The following is a 15301-nucleotide window of genomic DNA, read 5'->3' as shown; positions in this document are numbered from 1 at the left end:
AACTAAGTGAAGGCAGGACTGTGCAGAAATGTGACACGCAATTTACTTCAAAAATTATTTCATGGGTAAAAGTCAAGATAGTTGCTGCTGCATTTAATCTTGTTCCCCATTTACAATGTTTTCAAGAAGTCCATATGTTTTGTTTTGTTTTTGTTTTAGCCTCATTTTTTCCTTTAAAAAAGCCTTACAAATATAGTGAAAAACCCTTTTGTAGCCCAGTATGATCAAACCCCTCCTTCTTCTCCAGTGGCTAAACACTATTCTAATATAGGCATGTATCAGTCACATTCACATCTTTGTATTTTTACTATATATTTTTTAAACTACAAACAACATATCATATCATTTTGTGTTTGAAAATGTATTCCAGGTTGGGCACGGTGACTCATGCCTATAATTCCAGCACTTTGGGAGGCCAAGGTGAGAGGATTGCCTGAGCCTGTGGGTTCGAGACCAGCCTGGGCAACCTGGCGAGACCTCATTTCTACAATAAATCAAAAATTAGACGAGCATGGTGGCATGTGCCTATAGCTCCAGCTACTTGGAAGGCTGAAGCAGAAGGATCGCCTGAGCCCAGAAGGTCAAGGCTGTGGTGGCTGTGAGCATACCACTGCCCTCCAGCCTGGGCAACACAGTGAGACTCCAACTCAAAAAAAAAAAAAAAGAAAAAAGAAAATGTATTCCAGTACTCTTGTTAATAGTCCACAAACATCAAGAAAGGTTAGATCAAGAATTCTAATCCTTAATTTCTGAAGGACTACCAACGTTTTTCCTTTATTGAGATACTTGTCTCAGAGTATGTGTAATTTTTTTAAGAAGTTACCATCTTGCCTCATGTAATGCCTAGAAACACAAACTCATCTTGCATTTTACTGTCCTAAGACTTGCTAATGACATTTATACTCAGTGAGCAGTGTTTTAACACCTTCAAACATAGTATTATATGTCAATTCCATTAACAGCGATATTGATATTGAGAAAACTGTTCAGTAGCACAGCAGAATGCCAGAGGAGCTCAAGCCATAAGATCTGCAAATCAAGGCACCATGGTAATAAACCAATTAAGAGCATCCCTCAGGGAAAGACAATTCTGACAATTAACCTTCAATGCCAATTAGTACCACTACTTTCTTAGGAAAAGTCCTTTCTTCAATATGAAAATCAAAAATTTAGTTCCTAACCTGAATCATTAACCAGAATAGGCATATTATTTAAATGAACTTTCAATTTAGGTAAAAGTTTAAGATAAAAAAAGGTAAAAGTTTAAGATAAAAAAAACTACTTAATAATACTGCATGGGAGATATTTATATATGGGAGATATTTACATACCATGCCTCAAACACAAGAGAATTAGAGAAATAATCATCACTATATAGACGATTTCTTTAACTAAGTAAATAAGCTAACAATTTTTTATGGGGAAGGGTCGAAGGGTAACCCCTAAATGAAACGTTCAGTTCTAGGCAGTACTTGTATTAAACAGTATGTGCTCTAAAAGCTCCTTTTTTCAGTATGTTGTTTGGAATTCAGAACTGAATTTCTCATACAAGTATCATTACATGTAGCAGTTAGCTTCTAGGCAAATCCACGAGAGACGATTTAACCCATAACACAACAGGAAGGGTGATCACTGTAATCCACTCAGCATCAAGTGGCCAGGGCAGTAGGTGAAGGGAGCACTGGGAGCTCCTAGGAAAGTGGCTGGCAGTCAACTATCAAGAAGGAGGTCAAATTAGAGCAACAAAGCTGGGCGGATCCAGCGGCCAGAATTAACCTTTGTGCGCTATTTGTGATTCAACAACTACTTATTCTAAAGAATTCCCTCAAATTAATCCCAATTGTATACAACCATGTTTGGAATTTTGTACAAATAACTAAACACAGTTTAACAAAGATATATATTATCAACCTTCAACATTCTGTTGAAAGAAATAGATGAAAATTCAAATACAACAGGAATATTGTATAGGCAGAAGTCCCAAGATGGAAATATATTTTTCAAAAATGCAAGAAATGAAATTAGAATCTAACTCTTCAAAGGAATTATAACACAACAAAACTATTCTAAAATTCTTTTAAAATACTAAGTCATGAATAGCAAACAGAAACTCAGATGAGAGTAGAGATGTAAACATAAAATAATAAGCATTGAAATTGTGTGATATAAAGCCAGACTCGGTGGCTCAGCCTGTAATCCCGCGCCTTTGGGAGGCTGAGGTGAGTGGATTGCCTGAGCCCGCGGGTTCCAGACCCGCCTGGGCAGCGAGACTTCATTTCTACAATAAATCAAAAAATCAGCCGGGCATGGTAGCGCGCACCTCTAATTCCAGCTACTCGCAAGGTTGAGGCACAAGGATCACTGGAGCCCAGCAGGTCGAGGATGTGGTGGCTGGCAGCGGCCACTGCACTCCGGTCTGGGCGACAGAATGAGACTCCAACTCAAAAAAAAAAAAAAAAAAGAAATTGTGTGATACTAATATAAAAGTAGACACACAGAGTACTAGAACAAAATAGAAAGCTAAGCCAGGCTCGGTGGCTCAGCCTGTATTCCCACGCCTATGGGAGGCTGAGGTGAGTGGATTGCCTGAGACTGCGGGTTCAAGACCCGCCTGGGCAACTTGGCGAGATCTCATCTCTACAATAAATTAAAAAAAAATTAGCCGGGCATGGTAGCATGCGCCTGTAGTTCCAGCTGCTTGGAAGGCTGAGGCAAAAGGATCGCCGGAGCCCAGCAGGTCAAGGCTGCGGTGGCCGGGAGTGGCCACTGCACTCCAGTATGGGTGACAGAGTGAGACTCCAACTCAAAAAAAAAAAAAACAAAAACAAAAAAAAAACAAAGTAGAAAGCTAAGAAATGTATAAAATGCTATGTGTGTTTTCATTTTTGGTAAAATAAGTTTCTTCAAAAGGAAAGTAGGTATAAAGTGGGGCAAAGTTAAAATAAATGGTATACAAATATGGGGAGGAAAATTATAAAATTCAGTTAAATTAGAGCTATACTTTATAAACCGATGAACCCCAGATGTATTAAACAATTATGTATTTTAAAACAAAAATCCTGAAAAAACCCAAATTTTAAATCATCGGAGAAAAAATAACAGAAAATAAAACCAAATGTTTACTAGTTCTGTGTTAGAATTTAAAGTTATCAAAGAAGCCACAAAGAAAAGAATGGTAGATTAAAGCAAATGAAAAGTAGATTTAAAAAGTAACAAAATTATATTTAAATAGAAAACACCATAACATTGGGAAAATAGCTAAATCAAAAATGATAAAGTGGCTATAAGGAATTATAAGGTTATATGAAGTACACACTCAAATTAATCAGGGAAAAAGTACACGTTTTATTTCCCACAATTCTGGAAGTCAATAGTGAAACTGTCCTACTCATGTATTAAGGATGCTTTTGAAAACAAGTACAAGCCTTTGAAAAAATCCAGGAACAATAAACACACTCATCATAACAAAGACCTCCCTCTGAGTTAACCAAGGTAGATGCATTCAGTCAATACAGAAATTTCCACTGTGTGTGCATTATGTGTATGATTTCTATACTTATTCCTCTCCCCGGGGCAAGGGGACACTGTTGCTCACCTTGACCGTAACCCGTGTACCAGCACCTGCTGCCTGGAGGAACAGTAGGGCCACCTGCGGCCCTAACAGAACAAACACGTTGCAGTCTAAACTTTACGTGCATTATTCACTGGTAGGGTCGCCTGTTTAACTGTGTATCCTCCAATAACCCCTGCTGTCAGTCAAGGGCCTATGAATTCCCAAGCAAGGACTACCACTGAAGAGCCCTACATGGTGACCTCTTATCTGCCAACCAATTATGGGGACTTTCTGGCTCAAGGAAGAGACAGCCTCTTAGTATGACAAACACTGCCCCCAGAAAACAATGTGCTTCTCCATCCCATATTGCCAGAGCCCCTGTCTTGATTGCAAAAAAGCAAGAAATGCTACTTTGGTGATGATCACTGGGCACTCACTGTGTCCTCGGTTTAGGATGGCCATTTGCAACTGCTCATGTCTGATCTTCCTGGCCAGCTTCAGGGTATTCAGGTATTTCCCAAGCTCAACTTACCTTGACACTGAAAAATATTAAGCGTAAAAGACAGAGAAACCAATGGGTGAGTGGATGATGTGTGGATGGGTACGTGAGTGGGTGATCCACTGGGTGCATTTAGAACACATTTGATGAACTCTATGCACCTCCTCTAAAAGTATGATGCCCCTGGTCAATGCCATATGTCCTTCATTTCTGAAGCAACTTCTTGCAAGAGACTTCTGCTTACAGGCTTGGCTAACACCAATAAACTGCAGGCTTTCCAGTCCCCATCTGTCCAATTCCTATGTCACAACAGATACAACTACATAGTACACAACCATTACAAATTATAAAGACTACCTACAATATACAAAGGGGGGTTTAAGATATGCCAGTATCTTTCTTTCCTTCGTTTTTACAAAATTCAGTCCAAAAGTCATCTGGCAGTAAGAGTAAAGCAGGTGTCAGCATGGGAGGGGAGGCACATGGCACAGGCTGGGAAGGGTTCTGCCCTTTGGGAAGGGTAAGGCAATGGTGGCCAGTATAGGCATGTTCACCTCTTGAACTGCATGGCCATGCTCACCTCCTGTATGTGGAGGGAGCAGGAGAAACAGGATATTGGTTACACGATGGAAGCCAGGGTCACCATAGTCAGAAAAGAGAGCCATGAGTAAAGAGAGGGCGAGAAACAGAATGAACTCTCTGGTATTGGGTGGGATTAGAGGTCTTGGAATATCGGTGCAAACTCCTGGTTAGTCATATAGATACTGAAACATAGATTTTTCAGTATAGCGATTTAAATAGATATAGAAATAAATATAATTGCAAAGGTTGTACACACACACACACACACACACACACACACACACACACACACACACATTTTCCCCAGCTCTGTTCATAGAGACGACATGGAAACTGTGACACCCCCCAATAGCAATGACCACACTTTGGTTTCTAAATACCATTCTCCACTAAAAGGAACAAGGGCTCCTTGCAGAACTGGTTAGTTCCAAAAATCACAACACAAGCCTGAAATATCTTGTGTCAGAAAGTAAGGAAGCATTCACAGAACAATGAGGACAAGCCAAAGGACAAAAACACCAGCTTGAAGAACTCCCAGCAGTCAAATCGGGGACAATCTGAGTAAGGAAATAATGTCAAAGACAGATCGAAACCTAGTAAATACAACAGCAAGCTGTGTTACCCTACTGATTTAAATAAATAAATGGCAAGACAAAGTTTTTACTTACAATAAAAAGGCTTATGTAGAAAAAATGATGAAATTAAAAAATCACCAATTGGCAACATCCAAATAATTATTAATTCTACTAAAACAAGTAAACAAACAAACAAAAAACAACCCCAGCAATGGACACTAAAACCAGTGGGTGAAAGTATGTTAAAGAATAGAATATTCATGATCTCAAAGTATCTTCCTATATACTTATTAGAACAAAGAAGGAAAGAGTAACTTCATGGTGAGGAAGTCTGATAAGCTTCACCTTAACTGAGTGAACAACACAGACATCACCAGCAAGGGGACAAGCAGAAATCATGCAATGAGATATGAGAAAAAACAGTGTCATTTCTCTGACACTCCTGTCAAAAATGCATATCAGTCTAACCCTGAGGAATTGTAGACAAATCCAACATGTATATGGAGGGACATTCTACATCATTTCTGACCTGCTGTTTTCAGAACTGCCAAAGTCTTTCAGAAGTGAAAGACCAAGAAACTGCTCCAGAAAAAGACTAGAGAAACGTGGCAACAAAATGCCATATGGGAAGCCAGACTGAATAGAGGCACCATAAAGAATGTTGGTGGGACAAATGGAGAAGCCTGAATGGGGTCTGAGGATCAGATGGCAGAAACTTAGTGTGCTAGTATCCCAACGTGGATGTCATGGTTTCAAGGAAATGAACACTGAGGTATTCAAGGATGATGGGGCACCATTTGTTTTCAAATAATTATGAAATTAGTAAGTTATTGGTACTATTCTTGCAACCTTTCTATAATATTAACATTATTTCAAAATAAAAAATAGAAATGATAACAAATCCACTATGTATAATTATGCATTAAAAGAATATGACTAACAGAAATAAAATTATTAAAAGAAACTATTGTACTACAATTTTGCATCTGAAGGATACTTTTTTAATTTTAAAAATTTTATCAATGTCATATTTCCAAAACAACTTTTATGACAATCACAAATATGTTCATGTTTAATTCAACAAGACAATTAGTATTATAAAGACTTCCAGTCAAACAGAAGAGAAAACAACAAACTGAAGCAAGTAATCTTCAGCTTTTTTTATCTGATTAGTAGCTAATTCCAACTTGCACGTGTTCTCCCATTGTCTGCCAACTGTTTTCTCACGACAATGTATACAAAGAACTCTGAAAATCAAAAACCAGATACCTTGGTTTAGATGTGTGGCCTCCATGATCTGAATACCATTCACGGAGCACTGAGACCCACTCAGGGGTATCAGAGTCACTGTCCCCCCAACGTTTTCAAAGATGCAGTGCTCACTCTCCAAGTCAAGGCCATGAAGAACTAAGTTGGAAAACAAAGGAGAAAGATATTTCCCCTGTGGTATCTACTGCAGTAACTCCCAGCTATTTGCTTATAGATTTATTTATATTTTGAATATTCTTCCTTTTCCCTGTAAGTATTGTGAAGTAACCATTCAAGTTTAGTGAGAAAACAAAATTTGAGGAGTTCGTGGCAACCAATAACAGAACTAGAGGCATCTCCTTTATGAGGGAATAAGTTATTGGATGTTAACTTATTTCATCTTTGGGTAGAAAATAGTTGAGTAACTGCCTTAACTGAATGCCATTGAGTTGCCCTATTTGACACTGAATAAATTTCTTTCACCAGCCACTCAGAGGCCACAAAAAAAATAGAAGGGAAAAGAGGTCTCTGTGGATCAAAACCTCACTGTGATCTCCACACTTAAAGACACTGTATTCCAAGAGCACAAACCCAAGGTGAACATGACACGGCATGGATTTTGGGAGGCCCAAGAGGTCTCTAGAAACTGTACTGAGATGCCCATTGCCTGAGCTTGTGCCAATTCTGAGACTTCTTGGAGCATGCATCTGCTAATGGTTACCTACCTAGCCTGGATTGTTCTTGCTTAAAGAACAGTCAGGTACAGATATGAACATCTACCAAATAAACCTGCATGACTTTAGGCACAGTTCTTGGCCAGCTGCTCAGAACAAAACTCAAAAACAGGTGAACCTGGGGACTTCTGGGAACAATTTTCATCTCTCCCAGTCTCATACTATTTACATGTAAATAGAAAATACATGTGGGAATATGCTAGGATTGGCTTGATTAATAGCTTACACTTGGTAAGAAAGCAGGCTCATTGCCAGCAATTCTAAAGACAGTTGAGACTATGTAATTCCTCCCTGCCAATCCCCACCTTGCCACACTCACATACTGCCTAAGTTATGCTCTTAAAGCTCAGCAGGACCTCATCTGCACAGGCTAAGTCACTGGCTATTGGTGGGCCTTGTGAAGACTTTCGGGAAACACACAAACTCATGCCTGCTTGTGTGTATGTGTGGTACATGTCTCCTACTTCCCCCTGTCATCTTTGTGCAGTTAAGTATCTGTATCCTTTCCATTAAAAAGGCCCGTATCCTTTATCTGTGTCTGTTGGCATATTTCCATCAATCACTGTCCCATTGTGACAAGTGCAGAGTGACTGAAGGAACTGTACTCTTGAAAGACCTGACAGGGTATAGAATGTATGTTGGGAAGGGGAAAGAATTCATAGTTCCTTTGTAATCACTAAACTAATTGTTGCATGTTATTCACTTGAATTGTGTTCAGTATTACAGAAATGCATACACTGTCCAACACTGAATTTGAAGAAGAGTTTTCTTCTTTCTAATTATTTCAAAATCAGTCATTCCAAAGATTTTTCATTAACTATGACCTTAAAGAGTCATTGGGAAGAGATAACTGATTAAGATTCTCACCAATATCTTGCTCTGTGGAAGCATCTTCTCTACCAACATACGTCTGACCTTCCTGGGGGAAGAAAAGTCATGTAAAACATATTAGTAAGGACAGGAGAAATGACTTGTTTCTCTATTTTTCATTTAAGCCAAAGCAACCTGGTAGCCAAGGGGCTGGACGATAGACAGTCACAGTCTCGGAGTGGTGAGGGCCCCCTGAGGCTCTGGAATGATGCCTGAGTTGTCTGGAAAATGACAGTGCAACTCTTGGGACTGCTGTTTCACAATGGCCTGACTCCCATCTTGGCATGCAGTGACACTGCCCTGACAGTCAACTTACCAATGTCCCTATCCTTTCTGGAGTTTCTCCTCTGGTGGCCAGGGGTTTCTTTGTGTCTAAAGATATAGTTTATGGGAGCCCTCAAAACACAAGCACAGTACCACTGTCATTTTAAGGATCAGAAAAAGGACACTAAAGTCAAGGTCACAGAGGCAACTACTGATACTGAGATGGAATTCTGTGTTCTCAACAGGACCAAGCCTGCTCAAACCAAGCCCAATAATATGGACGGGAGATATAATTTTATAATTGTGTCTAACTAGGGAAGCAGGAAATTGCAGCACATGTGACAAAATTCCAGCTCGAGGAGTTTGTAACTTTTCTTCCTCAGCCTGTCTGCCTTTTTGTTCCTTACCCCTCTCTCACTGATTCTACAGAATAGAAGGCAAATGAGGTTCATCGCCTAGCTTTACAACTACATAAACATGGGAACTTCAAATACCAAAGACTCCCAGTGAACTGTTGAAAATCCTCAAAGGGCTCAAGGACTTGTTGTATATTCTTTATTTTAATAGTTGTATTCATGGCCATAGAGTATTATAACAAAACTTGCTACTGTTTAAAGGGAAAACCGGAAGCAAACTTAGAATATTCCACTAAAACAGTTTCTACCTTCAAGTGATACAAGATGATTCCAGTACTCAGAAGGTCATCATCTATGCCAATCAAATGAGGCAGTTCTGAGTCCAACACAACTCCAATTCCTTCTTTCCTAAGGGCTAGAGTTTGTTCCTGAAAATTAAGAGGAAAAAAAAAAGGAAAAGGTTACTTTAGAAAAAGAGAACGTCATAGGAGGTGCTCTTTAGATTGTTAGAATGGGCAATACTGTATTTCTTATCTAAACAACTACAAGAAAAATGGACCTTAAACTTGATGTTGAAATCCTGGCAGACGGTAGGTAAAGTGAAGTTGGAACATACAAAAAGCCCAACATAAAATGAATTAAACTCATTGCCTGATGTATAGCCTCTTCACAGTCAATCTTCCTTAAGAAAAGTTTTAGGACCACCCAACTACAAAGTAATCTTTTTCCCTCATCAGAGCCTTTATTGCATTTAACATCGAGATGTGTCTCTAATTGTTGGCTTTTTCTCTTTAGCTGCCATGGTTGAACTGTGCAAGGTCCTGAGAGGAAGCCTTTCCTGAACATCAGCTACCCCTGTACCAGAGACACCCAACCCTCTGCATTTTGCCTCATCAGCTTCTATTCACGGGACCATCACCCTAAATACAAATCTTCTATGGGCCTCCACTGCCAAACACCACCACCTCCTGCCAGTTACCACCAATTTCTCTGTGCACCTTTAGAGAAAACCACCTCCAAAAAGTTCCCTATACTTGTAGTTCTCCAATTCCTCCCCTCTTGCTCTCTCTTGAACCCACTCTATGAAGTCTACCTACACTCACTCCCTTGAGGGTCACCTGTCTCTTGACTTTATCTGCCATCTACTGATTACTCTCAAGTTTAAATCTCTAGGGCAGACCTCTCCCTTAAATTCCATGTCAATGTATATATACTCACCCAATTCAGTATATCTATGGGGATGCCATAATAGGCAGCTCAAACTTAATACATCTAAAGCAGGGGTCCTCAATCCCCAGGTCATGAATTGCTACCAGTCCATAGCTGTTAGGAACTGGGCCACACAGCAGGAGGTAAGCAGCTGGCAAGTGAAACTTATCTGTATTTACAGCCACTTCTCATCACTCCCATTACTGCCTGTACTTTGCCTCCTGTCAGATCAGCTGCAATAGTAGATTCTCATAGGAGTGTGAACCCATTGTGAGCTATGTGAGGGATCTAGGGTGTGCACTCCTTATGAGAATCTAATGCCTGAGGATCTGAGGTAGAGCTGAGGAAGTGATGCCAATGCTGGGGAGTGGCTGCAAATACAGATTAACACTAGCAGTGAGGTTTGACTGCAGAGACCATAATAAATCAACTGCTTGCAGACTCATATTAAAGTAATGATTTAATAACAATAATTATTTCATTATACATTACAAAGCATAACAAATGTTATGTGCTTGAATCATCCCGAAACCATTCTGTCCCCCTTCCTGGTTCATGGAAAAACTGTCTTTCATGAAACTGGTCCCTGATGCCAAAAATGTTGGGGATCACTGATCTAAAAAAAAACAACCTTTGATTCTCTCTGCTTCCCAAACCTGCAAACTACACCATTTCAGTAAATGTCAATCTTCCTTACAGGTGTTCAGATCAAAGACCATGGCCAAATATTGCTTTTTTCTTTCTCTAAACTCTACATATTTAGTGTTGACTTTACCCTCAAATTATGCCCAGGATCTGGCAACCTCAAACCACCTGCATCACTCATCCCTGACCCAAACCGTCGTCTTTCACCTGGATTACTGCAATAACCCAGGTCACCACTCATGTACCTCTAATACACGCTCAGCTCCGCAGACAGAGGGATGACGGGGCAGGTCACTCCTCTGCTCAGATCCTTTAAATGGTCTCCCATTTCACTGAGGTAAAAGCCAAAGTCTTTGTAATGTTTTACAAAATTCCACACACTCTCATTCCCCGCTTACCCCACTCCCATCTTCTGCCACTAATTCCCCTTACTCGGTCCTCCCTAGGGAACCCATGACTCCCTGCTGTTCCTCCAACCGCCTGCTTGCCCCCATTTAAGGGCTGCACATCATGCTGTTTCCACCGTCACTGCTATTCCTCCTCTTCCTTCTTCGAGATCAGGGTTTCTCAACTTCAGCATTGCTGACATTTTGAACCAGATAATGCTTCATTCTTATGTACTGAAGGATGTATGGCAGCACCCCTGCCTCTACCCACTGGGAGAGGTAGTGACACACTACCTCTCCCCCAAGGCTGTGACCAAAAACATCTCCAGACACTGCCAAATATCCTTTGGAGGACAAAATAGGACCAGTTGAGAAGCAACACCCTAGACAAACCTAGACACATACATAAGTTGGTCCCCTACTTCCTCCAGGTCTCTGCTCAAACACCATCTCCCCACCACCACACACAAAATAGCAAGCACCAATGTGTCTCTCCTGGCAATTAATACTATCTGATATATTATACACATACAAGTTTATTACCTGTCCTCTGACTAGAATGTAACCCAGTGCCTAATTTCATGTCTGACACATGGTAACTCCTCAAATAGTATTTGCCAAAGGAATGAGTGGGAAGATGTAGAGTTCAGAGGCATGCAGGAAATCGGATTAGAGGCAACCCTTGGGGAAGAGACAAACCCATGTTTCAATGTCAGGTCTATCTGGCCCAAGACAAAAGACCTCTAAAATCAGGTTTCTAGGGAAGTCTGAGGTGGGAAACAGACAAGTCCAAGAAGACTGAAGGTAAATATTTTAGTCTTGAGAGTGGGCTGTGCTAAGTCCAGGCCTAGTCATATCAAAGAGCATGATGACACTGTACTCTGTGATTGTAGGTGTGATGGGAAAAAGAAGAGAACAAGTTCCAAGCTACCAACCCGGGCTCCTGGTCATAGACACCCCTGGACAATCTGTTCTCTTCTCCCCTCTTACACTCAGACAAAGTGACAAAGACACCTCTGTGACTCCAACACCCAACTCTGCCCCAAACATAATTGTTACACCTTACATTCCTAGAATGAATACATGTACATGTCATTTAAATATTAAAACAATCTACAAAGACTGCCATTTAGAACTGAGGGATAGATTTAGAACTCCTCAAGCTAGTGTTAGACCATCAAAGCAAAACTCAAACCTTGTGCAAAAGTAGTTACTAAAGAAGTTCTGAGCAGGGCGATGGAAAGGGAAAAATCCCTCAGGCCCTTGCCTCTGCAGACATTTAAGTCCCAAATTCACACTCGCAGACCTGGAGTCATGCAAGAAGAGGGCAATGAAATGAAGTGGCAAAAAAAAGAGGGTTTAAAAAAGAAACAAAAATCACCACTTGAAAGAAAGCAATTTAATTTAACAACCATTAAATGGATATGCAGAGAAAATGACCTATGCATAACTTAGATTCAAGAAAAAGAAATGAAGCGTGTCATTGTTCTTCAATTACTCCTCTTATCAGTCAGGCTCCCATTTCTGGTTTGGAACCTCAGGCTTTGAGGGAGATTTCAGTAACACTGACTTACTACAGCAAGCCCTGTGCAAATCTTGGCTAAAACAAGCACTCTCCATAAGCCAACCTCTACTCCTACCTACTGGATAGTAGCAGAACTCAAGCTTTTCCTTCTGTCCATGGAACTCAAGTGGGAAGTATATGATTAAAATACACACACACACACACACACACACACACACACAACAGGGGAGAATTTAATCCCACAGTTCCATTTCAGAAAACAATGCCCTCCTCGGAAGGTAGCTCTGAACTGTGACAGTCCTGCACACATGACCATACGTCCCTTGGCAAGGAACCGAACCGTTCCCCCCCTCCAGGGCCACATGAGGAGAGCAACTGCCCTTGTAAGTCCAGAGGCATGTGTGTTTTCTGTCTTCACAGAAGTGGACAATAACCTCCCTTCCACCAAAAAAAAGCAATATTTTAAACCTTAATAGCACCCACTGAAACAAGAGAAATGGCTTTGGACTATATCCCAGTTCAGTTTAATAGTCTTTTTTTTAACCATTGAAAAACACTTTTGTTCTTCCCTGAAATAAGTCTCAGTCTCTGAAAAGCAGTGGAAATTCATAGCTTCGGTGCCATTGGGTCAAAAGTCTTATGGGTCCCCACCCATCCACAGAAGGCAGATAAACATGCACAAATATGCACACACATGCACATGCATGCACTTCCACACATATAATGGGAAAAATCTGAATTAAGGGAAAGTTTTCCAGGACTGGAAGTGGGGGTAGACAAATTTATGATTAATGCTGCCCTAAAGCTCTATGACATTCAAGCTGCATTCAACTACATGATATTATAAAAGTGTCACCTCATAAAACTGGAAACGAGGGTTTAAATCATTGCTCAAGTGAAAAAGTAATTTCAGACAAAAATATCTATCACGTATAAAATATTTATTGAGTGGCATCTACTGTTATACATAATTTATGAAACACCTCTTGGATAAGATGGAGTACTTAGCATAGCAAAGCGGGCTAGCCTCCCCCAACTCCAGACACATTGGGTCCCAAAGAAACAAAGAGGCAGTAACATACGTATAGTTGCAATGATTTTGCACTCAAATAGTTTTTGGCAACCAAGGTTATTTGGATTAAATAGAAACTAGAGACTACAAGTGTCAAAACATAGTATCAACTTATTTTAAACATCATGTTCATTACTTTTGCAAATAATATGCTCAATCTGTTTTTCTTCAGAAGCGCTCCAGACACCTACTCAGGTGAAATACCTCTGAATTTAAAACATGTGTCCTGTAATGGGGCTGTCATAGAATCATTTCTGCCACATTCCAGTGGTTCCAGTGACATGTAGGTAGGGTTGCCCAGATTCCAGGGGAGAAGACCACAGGAGGACTAGCTTGTTAGGGAACTGCCACTCAGCCACTGTAGTGGTTTACAAGATTAAGCTAAGATTCCAACTCTTTTAATCACAACTATACCCTTACTGTCTAGTACCATGCCTTACAAAATGCAACAAGCTTCTTAAATAAATACGTGAAAACCAATACAAAAACGTATAAACACAAAACCTATTTTTTTCCTCTTGGGAAGGCTACCTGGTATCTAGACCTTGCTTAGAAAAATTGGGAAAATTTTGGCAGTGTGTCTACTCCACATAAATTAAGATCTTTCAAGAAGTAGAAATTATGCTTCCTCACACTTAGTCAGGTGAATATATCTTCACCAAGCACACAGTAGTCACTCAATAAGTATTGATTATTTGCAACTGTAGGGAGTGATTTTTAAGTGGCATTTTTCTTCTGAACAGCCAAGATTTAAATGTCGGAATCTTTTTGTGAAAATGTATGCTACATTGTTCACAATAGCAAGAACCTGGAACCAACCATGCTTTCCATCAAAAGAGGACTGGATTTAAAAAATGTGTACACATACACAATGGAATACTATGCAGCCATAAAAAAAGAACAAAATCATGAATTTTGCAGCAACCTGGACGAAACTAGAGTCTATAATACTGAGTGATCTCTCACAGAAACAAAGATCTGAGTATCACATGTTCTCATTCACATAGTGGACCTTGAACATCTATCATAACACTACAAGAAAAGGACTGACAGTGGTGGGAAACTATGGGGGTTAGGGAGGGGAAGGGAGGTGGGATTAACAGTAGTCAATATCTGTCTGGGAACGGGGAGACACCCCTTATCAACAAGGGTGCCTGAACGATGCACATCTGTATACCTAACCCTTAACTGTACCCCACAATTTTATAATAAAAAATATGTTTAAAAAAAAGAAAATGTATCCTACAGAGAATGACATATTTCACTAGCTAGTAGAACTTTGTAGACTTGACTCACATAAAGTGCATTATGTGGGGCACGGTGACTCACACCTATAATCCCAGCACTTTGGGAGGCTGATGTGAGCAAACAGCTTGAGACTAGCCTCAGCAACATAGTGAGACCTTGTCTCTTTAAAAAATTAAAAAAAAGAATTAACCGGGTGTGGTGACATGCGCCTAAAGTCCTAGCTGCAAGAAGGTTGAGATGGAAGGACTGCCTGAGCCCAGGAGATGACTGTGATCTATGTCCCGTCTGGTGACAGAAACTCTGACTCAAAAAAAAAAAGTGCACTAAATTTCTGCAACCCCAACTATGCACACAGCAAATGTCCAGGAGTAGGTAGGGGTGCCCTAGTCAGGGCTTGGGCACATGCTAAGTGTGGGTGTGAGGAGGGGGGAGGAATTCAGGTAGCTAGGAAGATTTTTATAAAATATAACAGCATCCTCTAGCAAAGTTACTTTTTAGTTTTAAAATAAATTGTACGTGATTTTATTTAAATTTA

At 40.2% G+C, this 15301-nt stretch overlaps 1 protein-coding gene across 3 annotated transcripts in view; it reads right to left on the bottom strand.

Moving 5' to 3' along the window:
• The window catches only part of KIF16B (kinesin family member 16B), a 292796-nt gene that overhangs the window by 152885 nt on the left and 124610 nt on the right, over window positions 1-15301 (bottom strand). For all 3 annotated transcript variants that reach the window (XM_008055925.1, XM_008055926.1, XM_021711308.1), the window contains exons 13-15: window positions 8990-9109; window positions 8059-8110; window positions 6479-6616 (exon numbers count right to left, since the gene is read on the bottom strand). In XM_008055925.1, coding sequence (XP_008054116.1) covers window positions 6479-6616; window positions 8059-8110; window positions 8990-9109 — 310 coding nt within the window. The remainder of the gene's footprint in view (window positions 1-6478; window positions 6617-8058; window positions 8111-8989; window positions 9110-15301) is intronic.

The sequence above is a fragment of the Carlito syrichta genome, unplaced genomic scaffold (assembly GCF_000164805.1).
Source record: "Carlito syrichta isolate Samal-C Ts95f unplaced genomic scaffold, Tarsius_syrichta-2.0.1 Scaffold302032, whole genome shotgun sequence".
NCBI classification, from domain to species: Eukaryota; Metazoa; Chordata; class Mammalia; order Primates; family Tarsiidae; genus Carlito; species Carlito syrichta.
This window is presented reverse-complemented; position numbering and strand designations above follow the sequence as displayed.